Source organism: Artemia sp. Qi Xiang Cuo, chromosome 15 (assembly GCF_049724085.1).
Source record: "Artemia sp. Qi Xiang Cuo chromosome 15, ASM4972408v1, whole genome shotgun sequence".
Taxonomy (NCBI): Eukaryota; Metazoa; Arthropoda; class Branchiopoda; order Anostraca; family Artemiidae; genus Artemia; species Artemia sp. Qi Xiang Cuo.
This window is the reverse complement of record NC_142808.1, coordinates 35,210,500-35,224,450: the sequence shown is the minus strand read 5'-3', so window position 1 is coordinate 35,224,450 and position 13,951 is coordinate 35,210,500. Positions and strand designations below refer to the sequence as shown.

At 34.1% G+C, this 13,951-nt stretch overlaps 1 protein-coding gene across 1 annotated transcript in view; it reads left to right on the top strand.

Moving 5' to 3' along the window:
• Positions 1 to 13,951, top strand: part of LOC148943608 (venom protease-like) — a 123,868-nt gene that overhangs the window by 105,409 nt on the left and 4,508 nt on the right. Inside the window, exons 5-7 of the mRNA XM_089101025.1 lie at positions 1,560 to 1,720; positions 7,677 to 7,778; positions 10,592 to 10,746. Coding sequence (XP_088957151.1) covers positions 1,560 to 1,720; positions 7,677 to 7,778; positions 10,592 to 10,746 — 418 coding nt within the window. The remainder of the gene's footprint in view (positions 1 to 1,559; positions 1,721 to 7,676; positions 7,779 to 10,591; positions 10,747 to 13,951) is intronic.

The following is a 13,951-nucleotide window of genomic DNA, read 5'->3' as shown; positions in this document are numbered from 1 at the left end:
GCACTGCTCTTCTCTTAAAACTTTGTCTACGGCATCTCGCAGTTTAAAAAGTATCATATTACTAAGTGATTTACTACCTACAGAGACCAGACTAATGCCTTGATAATTACCACACTCACTCTTATCACCTTTCTTATGAAATGGCTTAATTAAAGTTTTCCTAAAATCATTAGGTACTTCTCCTTTTTCAAAAATCATATTCATAATCTTCAGTAACTTATTTCTAACCCCAGACCCACCATATTTAAGAAACTCATTTACCACCCTATCCGCACCTGGAGCCTTATTATTCTTTAATCCTTTTAGTACTGTTGCTAATTCCTCCTCACAAAACAAATCTTGCTTCTTAGCAGCCATTAAAACTGATACGGGGGTTTGGAGAATTCTCAGCTTTGGAACTGATCGAAAAGGGTAATAAGTGCTAGTATGAACAAATAGAAACATCGGTCAAATAAGACTGTCACAGACATTTTGAATAGATCTTTCTCTTCAGAAAGCCCTAGAAGTAGGCAATAAAAAATGTTCCACTAATGAAAATAGTATTATACTGAATGCTGCTAATGGCTACTATTCGAAATATTCGCAATAGCTACTTGAAAATTTCACAGTGCAAAGACCGCCAATTAATACATTCTTTAATAGTCTTAGTCTGGCTTGGAGAAGTCTAGGAAGGGCACTTTCCTATAGGAAGTCACATAACGGGTGGACTTAGAGAAGCGGAGGGCTTGGAGAAGTGGCGGGCTTGGATAATTCTCGTTAGTGGAATTGATCAAAACCCCATATAATTGCTAGTTATATTAGTAATATTAGTTTTTATTATTAATTAATAACAATGTCGGTTAAATAAAAATTCTCAGGAATTTTGAATGTACCCTACTCTTCAAAAAGTCCTGGAAGGATGTCAAAAAGACTGAACCTCTATAACTCTAACAATGATATTTACTGCCTTCCGCAGAAAAGTAATCCCTATGAAAGACGTTTCATTTAATTGAGTTGAAAGGTATATTATCTCAAAAAGGGAGCCCCAGCTGCAATAAAAAAAAAAAAAAAAAAAAAAAAAAAAAAAAAAAACTTGAACATCTAACCGTTTCCAGTCTTTCTATTGTCCAAATAATTTGTTGCCTGCATATGCAAAATTGTATTTAACTAGCTTGACTATATATTCGTGTGCACTAAAATTCTAATCGACCAGAGCTAAGACCATTTAGGCTGCAGCATGTATCAAACTCTTGAAAACCAATCTGTTACTTGTAAAAACAAATTTTAAACAATGGCTGATTGAAGTTACAAGCCCGCGTAGAAAATGACAGACAACAGTGCTTTTTCAACAAGTATAAAAAAAGAAATAGCTTCTTCTTTGAAAACGTTACTTACTGATAGATTAGAATAGATGGCAGATATGTTTCAAAGCATGGGATTAAAAATAACATCCAGCCATAGCTTAATTTTCTTTAAGGAGTTTGCTTTGATTTCGTACATTTTTGGTGTCTATTTATTCTGCCATAATTGGCAAATGCACAATAAGCTAGTACTTTGGCAATACTGTTTCAATTTTCTAGTTTGCAAGTTCGCCTCCGAGAACATAATATTTCATCTACTTCGGATGGTATAACCTATGATATCCAAGTTCAAAAAATAGTCAAGCACCCAGATTATGATCAGAGACTTAACGCACATGATTTAGCCATTCTTGAGTTGAAGAACGCCGTATATTTTACCGGTAAGTAATGTACGGTGCTTATTTAGCGGAACCTTAAGAAGGGAAGTTTTTCGATCATATTGTGGCAATTCTTTACAAATAAACGTTCCGAAAAAAAATGCCTTTCAAAGAGAAGTAAACAGCTATATTTTTACTTAAGACGAGCAGAAATAAAGTCCCATTCTAGCTAAAATTTAAGAGGGCCAGAAATGATTATCAAATAATAAATGAAACCCAAAATGTGCAAAAATTAAAATAAATAGTCACATCAAACATAAAGAAAACAAATATTTATGTAAATGAACAAACATATCTTAAGACTAGAAGAGTTAAAATGAATGGTCATTAAAATGAATTACTGCAAACATGAGTTTGTCCACTGCATTCTCTCCCCACCCGTAAACCTTCAAAAAATATTGTGTCCTTTTCGTTTTATTAAATAAATCTATGTGTTTTAAGTAGTATGGTTGAATTTGTCAAAAAATATCGACGGAAATGAAAACAAACTAAAATCCTTATAATAATCAGTATAATAATCAGGATCATGGTTGCAGTTACAGCTGCACCCTAGTAAATAACAAGCCAAATCCCATAGTAAATAAAAATTAAAAACGTGCTTAAAAAAATCTGTCTAGTAATAAAATATTGCAAGTTGGCTCAGTTTCAAGTAGTCACATTTGCAGTCACAACCAGTCTCATTTGTAGCCACAATAGTAGCAATAGTAGTACTGGCCCTGGATGTTTCAAGTTAATGCCCTAATCCGTTCCATTACAGAAATAATTTTTTGATAACTTGGATACATATAGACTCTTTTGATTTAAGTCAACATACCCCTTAACATTTCAAAAATTTTGCCTCGATACCCTTAGCTTTTTTGGACACACCCAGGATCAACCACCCCCCCTTTCCTAAAGAAGAACCCTGCATGTAAAACATGGACAAATTGCATAATTCACAGTCCATGCTGGGGCTGTGGGGGTATGACATCCCCAGAAAAATAGATATTAGATGTTATGACTATTTCGAATAAAATAGATTTTTAGAATCTCTACCAGTGCTAAGGGGAATATCTAAAAGGGAAAGAAGGGGGCTACCCTTTGTTCCTTTTTCAACATACCTGTCAACATGCCTTTAAAGTTTCGTTCCTTAGATATTACTGTCATGTCCTTTTAAAAATCCTCCTGCATATAGTGTTCTTTCATTTTATTTTACATCTCCCTCAATATTTTCTAAAAGTTTTACTTTAATATTCTTAGCCTTTTTAGAGATTCAGGATCAAACGTGCCCCCTTTTCCCAATAACAAACCTTGTATATAAACAACAGTCAACTTAAATAGCTTACAATACTTGTCCAAGGGGATTAGGGGGTTAAATCATTCCCGGAGGTATAGTTATTTGACTTTTCGACTATTTTGAATGAGATAGCCATTCCAAAATCTTGATCAGATATCTTTGGAAGGATGACAGCTAAAAAGCGAACGGAGGGGGGGGTGCCTGTTTGCCCTTTGAACGCTTTTTAACATCCTCCTTAACAAGCCCTGAGGTTTTAAAGTTGGTAAGCCTAGTTGTTCTTGTGTTGGTAGTGCACCATTTAATGATGCACATGGTATCTTTAGATTTAATTTAATATGCCCCTCAACAATCCAACATTCCCCAATGTTTCACCTTAATACTTTTAGACTTTCGAAGAATTCTTTTAAACGTTTTCATTTTTATAAGTTTAAGACTACTACTACCACCACTAACAACTCACCGTATCACCAAGCCGCCTGAGGGCAACACAACAACGCACGCTCCTCCTCCACCCCAATCTATTCAAAGCCTCCCATTTTACACCCTCCCACAAAGTTCCCATGTCCTTTAGATCTTTTTTTATAACGTCCTCCCACCCCAGACAAGGATGACTTGCTTTCCGTTTAGCCCTAGATGGTTGGCCAAAAAGAACAATCTTAGGCAATCTGTCATCCTTCATCCGCACAACGTGCCCTAGCCACCTCAACCTTTTTTTCATTATTGCCCTAGAAAGTGGTATTGAACCATATATTTCGTATAGCCTATTGTTTAAAATACGGTGAGTTAGCCGGGTACCCAGAACAATCTTTAAGCAATTTCTCTGGAAAACATCTAGCAAATCTTCATCCGCTTTTCGGAGCGTCCATGCTTCAGAGTCATATTTGACCACAGTGTGGTAGCTTCTCACTACAGTATGATCACTGTAATATTCTAATCTTGGTTTGCAGACTTATCTTCCTATTCTTCCAAACTTTTTTTTAACTGTGAAAAAAAACCTTGAGCCTTGGCTATTCTACTTTTAACATCTTCACTGTATCCACAATCTTTACTAATAATACTAACAAGGTAAGTGAAGCTGCTCACCTGGTCAATCTTTTCTTTACCTAACGTCACCTTTTCATCTTCACTTATCCCTAGCCTTAGTGACTTAGTCTTCTTAACAATAATTTTTAAATCTATTCTAGCACCCTGAACTCGCAAAACCTCTAAAAGTTCATTCATTTTGCTCAAACTTTCATCTAGGATCCTTAAATCATCAGCATAATCTAAGTCCAGGAGAGTTTTTCCTCCCCATTTGATTCCGTGGTCTCCCATTGCCTTTCCTGTGCTCCTTAACACAAAGTCCATCAAAATAATCCATATAAAGGGGGATAAAACACAGCCCTGCTTAACTTTTGATTTATTACAAAACCAGCTTTCAGTGAATTCATTTGAATTTTTTCAGTAAAGTACAAATTATATTCTGGATTTTAGAAAGCATAGGGGTTTAGAACCCTACTCATATAAGTTTCTGCTCGTTTTGAGTTTGACTCTGTTATTTATTGTAATTTCTCTTTGTTTTGGGTTCCATTTATTTATTGCTACGGATTTTTGGTAGTTGTATGCTTGGTAGATTATTTAATTCTAATTTTGTTCATTTTTGGTTTAATGGACTTCTTTACTTTTTTTGAAAAACTTATTTTGTGAAAAAAGTTTGTTTTTAACTAATTACAGAAAAGAAGCACAACTGTGTGAACCCAGTGTATGAAACAGTTTCTGCTGTTTAGCGCTCTGTTACATCGCAATTAATTGTAGGAGAACAATTTGACTACTGAGGATTTAAAGTGAATTATTCAGTCAAGAGTATATTTTTTTTAGCCTTTTGGCAAAAAAGAAAAAATTTTGGAAATTTTAAGGGAAGAATATCTTCAACCATACAAAGTATTGTATGGACCATAACAGTTTATGAGATATGAGTTTTGGATGTTTACCAAAAGATCCGTTGTACGCGGGCCGTTTGTTTTCAGAATAAACTTTGCTACTTAAACTTGGACATGAAACTGCCTGTGATGTTGCGGATCATTCCTCACTGCTAATAATGTTGCGGATATAGTTTAGATTCGATTTCTGATCTAAAATCGGATTTCTTATTTCTTGAGGAAGGAAGGGAAAACATCTTAAAATTTTTTACTATTATAAAATTTTAAAATTGTTAAAAAATTTTTTACTATGCCAAATCTTGCATTTAATGGGGGAATGCTAAACTTCTTAATCAAACTGTTTGTGGTAGCGAACTGTAAGTAAGTAGTGACTCGGCTGAATGGTAACCAAAACTCTAAAAAAATAACTTTCCAAAAGAAAAAAAAACACATCAAAAGAATTGGCTATTTATGCAGATTCCCAAAAATAAAGTTCTAAATGTATAATGTTACCCATCAAATGCTGCGAGCCTGAGAATATTTACCCGATTCTCATGCTTATGATTAAAATCATAGCATGAGATTCAGTATATCAGAGAACCCCTCTGAATAAGGTTTAATCGCCTATTTGCATTTTTTGCCAGTAGAAAGATCATGGATGTGTGTTTATTTGTTTGTTTGTTTTTGGTTTTCTCAGGGATGCTCGTATCAAACTAGTGATCCTAGAAGATCGACAGAGGGCTTATTTAATGGAAAACCAAAGTTCTGGTGCCCTATTAAGTTGACCAAAAAGAATGGTGGGCAACTAGCCTCCCTCCCTCCCAAGCCTCCTTTTCCTCAAATTCTTTCGATCAAAATTTTGAGATAGCTATTTGATTCAGCATAGTTGAAAGATTCAATAAATTTGGGGAAAACATGCCCCCCGTGGTCCCAGGGAAAAGGCTGTAAGTTTTGCAATTTGTCCATTGCTCACAAATGGTATTTCTTTATTAGAAAATATAGGGAAACGTTTTGTGGGTATTTTCTGCGCCGGGAGAGATTTTCCGCGTGGAGTGTTTTCCTCTGAGAGAAAAGTTTTCGGGGGGATTTTTCCTGGGGCAATTTTGCACGGGAGGGGGGCGAGGGAAGGGGATTTCCAGGCATGGTTTGGAAAACAGTCAGATGTGTCAACTAGTAAGGAGAAACATTAAAACTTAAAACTAAAAGAAATTATTTCGTATAGGAGGGGGGTCGCCACTTCCTCGACTCTCGTTCTTTACGCCAAAATTTTTACTTTTGGTCACAACTCTTTAAAAAAGACTGCTCAAACACATGGGTTGATGAAATAGACTTAGATTATGCTGGTTATTTAAGCATCCTAGCTGAAAGTGTGAGCAAAATGAATGAACTTTTAGAGATTTTGCGAGTTCAGGGTGCTAGAATAGGTTTAAACATTAATGTTAAGAAGTCTAAGCCACTAAGGCTAGGAATTAGTAAAGATGAAAAGGTGATGTTGGGTAGTGAAAAGATTGATCAGGGGGACAGCTTCACTTACCTTAGCAGCATTATGAGTAAAGACGGTGGGAGTAGTGCAGATGTTAAGAGTAGAATAGCCAAGGCTCAGTTTTTTTTTCACAGTTAAAAAAAAAGGTTTGGAAGAGTAGGAAAATAAGTCTTTAAACCGAGATAAAAATATTGGAAGCTACAGTGACGACAGTTGTCAAATATGGCTTTGAAGCATGGGCACTCCGAAAAGCAGATGAAGATTTGCTAGATGTTTTTTAGAGAAATTGCCTACGGATTGTTCTGGGTACCCAGCTGACGAACCGTATTTCAAACAGTAGGCCGTACAAGAAGTGTGGCTAAATTCAGCTTTCTAGGGCTATAATGAGAGAGAGGTTGAGATGACTAGGGCATGTTCTGCTTATGAAGGATGGCAGATTGCTGAAGATTGTCCTTTTTAGCCAACCGTTTAGGGCTAAACGGGAAGCAGGTTGTCCGCGGTTGGGGTGAGAGGATGTCATAAAGCTATATTTAGAGGCATTGGGAACCTCGTTGGAGGGTGTAAAGAGGGTTGTTCTGAATAGATTGGGATGGAGGAGGAGCATGCGTAGCTGCGTTGGTCTCAGGTGCATTGGTGCTGCAGTGAATTTTTTGTGGTAGTATTATTTTCAAAGAACTTTAAGAATCTTGTGCATAGAGCGGGAATAAAGGTGGAGACAGCCCTCCTCACATAAGGAATAATGTCTGTTCGGTTAAAGATTTAATGTTGCTCCTTACTTTTAGTTGAAAAAGTTTTTTTTTTATATTTAATATATGAGTTTGAGACTTTGTGTGGTTGCAAATAGATGAGAAGGGACATATAAGTGTTAATGGAACCTAGTGCTTATTGCTATTAGTTAGCTTGGAATATTTCGCAGGATAAGTGCAGGGTGAGTTGTGAATCGCAGAAAACTGCGAACTAGGTTCCTAACTTTTTTAAAACCTAACTGATTATTGAAATCGTATTTGTTTTTTTGTGCTAATGTAAAGTGTTTGTCAATCTCCCTTTAATTAAAAAAGTAAATAGTCTATTTCATCACCAACACCGGAAATTTGACACTAAGAATTGGAGCCGAGTAATCTGATTGTGAGCCGACTATGAGTAGACGTGTGCTCTGTTAGCTCCCAGAACCCAGTCTTTAGATATTAAATAGTTTTGAGTCAAGGAAAATGCAGCTTGAACTCTTTTGCCCTTTTGTCTCTCATGAAATTATCGTTTTGATCATGTTAAACTTTCATTATAGTTTATTAAATTTAATTTCAGATCGAGTAAGACCCATTTGTGTTCCCAAATTTCCATTATGGAAAAATAAAGACGCAAGCCGCTTCAAAGGAACAGTAATCGGCTGGGGACGAAAAGATTTCAGTAAGTAATTTCAAAATTTGATACTTTTTATTCTGCTCTTAATTTATTCAGCCCCATTTCAGTTAAAGATGATCAAAAACCCCCAGTAATGAAAACATAAATTGTATAAGTGGAATCTATTCTATTGATTAGAGTATTCTTCCCCGCGAATGGAGTTTGGGGAGAGGGGAAGTATCCAAAACAAGTAAACTATAACATAATTTACCGGAAGCTATAGAATTGTCAAAAAAATCGCGAGGCCTTTGGTAACCTCGTTCTTGAGTGCATTTGCCTTTGCGCCAGGCTTCATCCAATGTACAACTGATTTTATTTAGTGGTTATATTGTGTATTTTGGCATTTTAAGTGACTGTTGATGAGAAATAAGCACAAAAACAATTGTATACCCGGAAAACCAGCCAATATTTTGTTATAGGTCAAGAAAACCTTGTATGAGGGGGCCAATTTTTTGTATTTCTTAATGGTGCCTTGATTTCAGATAGTAGAAAAGTAAATCTTTCTTCTATAAATATACCAGCCTTTCCTTTATCCATTTCAAACATGGAAGGCTTTGAACAAGCAGGCATAGCATATGCAAACAGAAGACAGAATATCTAAAAGAACTGTTGGATTTAATCGGCAGAACTGCTCCATGGACTCTATTTACGGCAGTATAAGTAAGCTGATTAATATCTTTAAGAGGCGTAGAAAATAAGGTAGGCGATCAGTGTTCAAATTTGCTTATAAGACAGAAATCAATTAGTAAAAAATATACCATCTGATCCCCGTTCAATACTTTTTCCAAAAAAAGTAATCATAGCCATTGTAATGCCTTACCAGCCACCCATCCGACCATTCTTATTGCACCCTAGCTTGCATACAAATGTTAGTAATTTTTTTGGCATTTTGTAATTATTTGGCATTTTGGGCCAATTTTCACAAGAAATAAGCAAAACAATAGTGAAAAATCGACCAAATCCCTTAACTTTGCTCATAAACTGGATTAAATCAAATTAGTAAAAAAAAGACAAATTTTAGCTTTGTTCTAAAACAAAGCTTTGTTCCAAAAATAGTAATCATAGCCATTGTAATGCCTTACCAGCCACCCATCCGACCATTCTTATTGCACCCTAGCTTGCATACAAATGTTAGTAATTTTTTTGGCATTTTGTAATTATTTGGCATTTTGGGCCAATTTTCACAAGAAATAAGCAAAACAATAGTGAAAAATCGACCAAATCCCTTAACTTTGCTTATAAACTGGATTAAATCGAATTAGTAAACAAAGACAAATTTTAGCTTTGTTCTACTGGTTCTTGATAATTTTATTCAAGTGTATTTTGGTTTCAGAGTGAACCAAACCCTGGATTTTTATGCATATGCTAATTTCGGCTTTAAGTTCAGCCATTTGGAGCATGGAAGGTTTGAATAAGCATATATGTTATGTAAGTAAAACGGAATGTAAATATATAAAGTAATATTTAAGCAGAAATAAAATACCTCGAAGGAAATGCTTGATTAAATAGACGCACTTGCAAAATTTAAATGCTAAAAGAAAAATTGTAAAAAGTAGTCTTAAAGAAAGTAGCTCCAGGTGTAATTGCTCTAGGCTTCTATTTAATTACGTACTGAAACTCTCCAACTTCAATCAGTTGCAAGGATCCAATCTTTACGATTTTACGAAAACTATGAACTTTTTCTTGATATTGTGTTTTCTATAAATGGAAGCATTTTAAGGCTCAGTACTAAATTTACACATAGTTTACTGGCTTAAACACACTGGCTATTGGCAAAGGGAGGTTTGCTCCAAAAAAAATCACCCTAATTCACCTTATCAAGCATTAGATGGATAAACGTCGAAAGAGTATTAATACTTTGCTCCCTGAAATTTGGCATTAATTCACTCACACTAATAAAAAAAAATCTGAAGAAATTATAAGCATTCTTTATTATTCCGAAAAAAGGAGTTGAGTTACATAAATCTTAAGAATCAGTTCCAATATCGATTTCTTAAAATCTCTGAATGCTTTTTACCTAGACCAAGCACATTCTCCAATATTAATAGAAACATATTCAAAAGATAATTAGAGAGAACATTGAATAAGGAATAAAACAGTGTGCATCGATTTTTTCCAATCTTGTTTTGGTCCCGCAAGGAAAATTGCGGGAAAAATATATATATATATATATATATATATATATATATATATATATATATATATATATATATATATATATATATATATATATATATATATATATATATATATATATATATATATATATATATATATATATATATATATATATATATATATATACATATACATATATATATATATATATATATATATATATATATATATATATATATATATATATATATATATATATATATATATATATATATATATATATATATATATATATATATATATATATATATATATATATATATATATATATATATATATATATATATATATATATATATATATATATATATATATATATATATATATATATATATATATATATATATATACATCGAGAGTTGACAGCCGAGGAAAATCCCATCCTTTATGTTTACTGCAACATGAAAATATTATCATACATGTAGCATTGTTGCTTCCTTTCAGAAGATTTTTTTGAAAATTAAAAAAGAGCTCTTTTTTTCTTTTATAGTAAGAGAAGAGAATATGTGAATTAAAAAAAGAAGGAGAAAAAAAAAACCAAATTCTTCCTATTTTTCCAATGCCTGACACCTGACAGAAAATTATATATATTCCTAAATTATTTTGAGCTTATGTTTCTTATTAATACTTTTTATTACTAGATGATGTTTTGCCTAGCAGCGTCTTAAAAGAAGTTGATCTACCTCTTCAACCCCAAGAAGTATGTAGTAAGGCATACAACTCATTCAAGAATATTATAATAAATGAAAGAGTATTTTGTGCAGGAGATCTACGAGGATCTCGAGATTCTTGTCAGGTAAGCTTTTTATTTATTTAATACCAGTAATGACCCTTTAATCGGAAGCAATAAAACAATATGTAGCTCCAGCTCAGTGAAATAAATTATGTTCCATTTAATAAGATCTTCTTTCGAGCTATGCCATCTATTCTTTAGTCCTCTCAGTCACCAATTCCGGTGAACTAGACCTAATCTCTGTTTTAATACACTTTTCATTCCTTTAGCAATGCCACGCCTTTCCTATTGGATAGCTAGATAAGGATAATTATTCCGAATAGGAAAAGGGTAATATTAAAAAAAAACATTAATAATTCATAATAGAAATAGATAATTTAATCAAATAGACAGACACAAATACACTACCTTTTCTCGATACTAGCGAAAGAAAAAAAACCCTTCTAAAGTTTCTGCCAAAATATTAGTGTAGCCAAAGCATTCTATTGTACTACTTTTAAGATACCTTTGCTATTACTAAGGTAGATACTTGCATTTCTACATGGATAGCCTTCCTTAGTATCCTTTGCCTCAACTGTCACTTAGTCTGTGATTGGAGATGCAGTGCACTTGTAGTACTAGTTAAGAACTGTGACGCATAATAATTTGAACAATACCCCATCATAAGCCTACACTCAGTGGCTGAAAAACGTGTGCAACACATTATGTCAATGCATGGGTACTGTCATAATAACAGTATACTATCACTTCAACCTTGTACCAACAAACCTGGACCGACTTGGTATTTACTTCATGGCTCCTGACTTAACAGATGTTGTTTTTATTCTTGAAATCTGCAAATAGAAGTCCTAGAAGTATCTTTCGAATATATAAACATATTGATTGGTTGGGTATCAAGTGATTCACGCATTTCAGGAACACTACAAGGAGACAGGCTTCACTGCAAGGAATATTGCGCACCATATAAAACAAGCGAAGACATTTAAACAGACATATTAATTTAATACTTTACTTCCAACCGTTTGTTTTAACTTTCGACAGTTAATATCCTAGCCATTCTAGTGACTGCCGCCTATCACTTGAATCAAGGAAAAAGGAAGAGAGAGTTTTAAGAATTAAGGGGAAGAATGGGGAGGAAACGATGTTTTTATTGTTGCAATTTTAGAAAGATTTTGGTTAAAACAGTTCACAAAGATCAGCTATTGGTAGGTCTATACAACATCCATTGTCGATGGAAATCAAGCCTTGAAAAAATTTAATTTTATTACATATTATGCATCAACATGATTTACTTTTATGCCGACTCAAAATATGCATAAGTCGTAAATTTTAATTTTTTCCATCGAAAATTATTAGAAAAATAACATCTGTGTGATTTCACAAAGGAGTCGAACTCAAAAGGTGGGATCTGGATGGAAATTGCACAATGAAATTCAATATAACTGAGAACCTTACAGCTACTTCTGTCAATATACAAATTTCCGTATTTTTTTCCGAGAAGAATGGTCACATGTAAGTGTTGCCTGTATCTGATGTGTTTATACCTAGTCAGTGGTCATAGATTGCTGAAAAAGGGCTCACTCAAAAGAAACTTTATATATCTAGCGACTTTTAAAGTAACAAAAGAGGTTAAGCCATAGCAAAATGACGATTTTGGTATTGAGTCTCATAAAACAAAATTTTGCCCAAAACGGGACCAAGATTGACCAAAAGCCCTCTTTTCTCAGAGACCATTCTGGTGTATGGCGTGATACCCTTCCACAAAGATACATATGGCTTACAAAAATGGATCCTTTATTATTGACTGCTTATCCAATAAAAGCGACTAAAATAGATTATTCCATAGTTGTGTATCAGTCATTAGGGTATAGCCAAGCAAAATTCTCATCAGGAGTGGGATACCTAAAATATCAAAAACTTTTAAGACTCACAATAGATGTTTTTTTAAGACTCAAACATTCACAGTTTTCACAATAGATGTTTCAGACAAATTTTATGAGTATTGAGAAAAATATGGATTTATCCTAAGACCTCTACTCGCAGAACAAAAAACAACATGCAAATAGACGCGCATCCGTAATCATTCTTCTCAGGAAAAGTGCCAAATTTCGCATTTTTGAGGAGAAGCACTTGGCACCCTTGCAACAGGGATCTCTGATATGCTGAATTTGATGGGATACCTTTTATCCAGATCACTTGTTGAGAGTGTTATACGCTTTTTATAAACTGGAGCAAATATTCTTAGGCTCTTAACTTCTGTTGGGTTAGCTATAAATTTAATACAAATTGCCATAAAGAAACGGTACTTTTTTTGTGTAAATATTCTTAACAAAACTTGTCATTTTATAGAATAGGTTATTAGTCGCTTCTTATTTACGATTCGTTATCACGAGGTGTTTGATTCAGACTCCGGGCATCTTAACTATTTCTACTGAAATATTTGAATAAACAGTTTCACTTTCCTAAGAGCCCATGTAACAAACAATGTTTAGAGCAAGTTACAAAACTATAGGATAAAGTCAGGGACCCAGCCAACGAAATTCTAACAGCACAAGGTTCAAAAAGATAAAGCAGGTTTGAGGAATTTATCCGGGGCAGAATTGGTTAGTGCAAACGAATATAGGCGGGTGCAACAAAAATTTGTGTGCCAAAGGAGAGATCACCTAATTTGCCTACTCGATGACGTCATAAGCTATATTTTTTTTTTTTTTCAACCTAGATGAGAGGCTTGAACTTAGAAAGTGAAACAGAATAAGGTACCGAGAGGGAAAAGAAAAAACGATAAGTAAAATCAAATGTAGCTTCCTAACTGCACACTATTAAAACGTGCCTAAGTGGTGACACCAGAAACCAACTTTCCTATATTTGCATAAGAGTTATGTTCAAAGGGGGATGAACAAAGCAATTGTGGCTGCACAGGAAGGTGACAACACCTTTTCAACTCCATTCCGTGAGTGGCGTCAAAAGAGAAGTCACTTGTAATAAATTAAAGTGGACGGATATTGAACCCTAGTCTCGTCAGAAGTACGTCCAAAATAAAAGGATTAGCTGCGGAAATAGAGCTTTTGATGAAAAAAGAGACAGAAAAAGAATCTTAAGAAAACGACCACAAATTGTGCGTATGTTATACTTCCTTGGGTGAATTATCACATTTTTCGGAACAAGCATACAGAATATAAAAAAATCAAGGAAGGCATTTACAGTTCTTGGTGCACTTTTTTCTACACTCATAAAAGAGTTGTGAATATCCTGACGGAAGCGAGGAAGT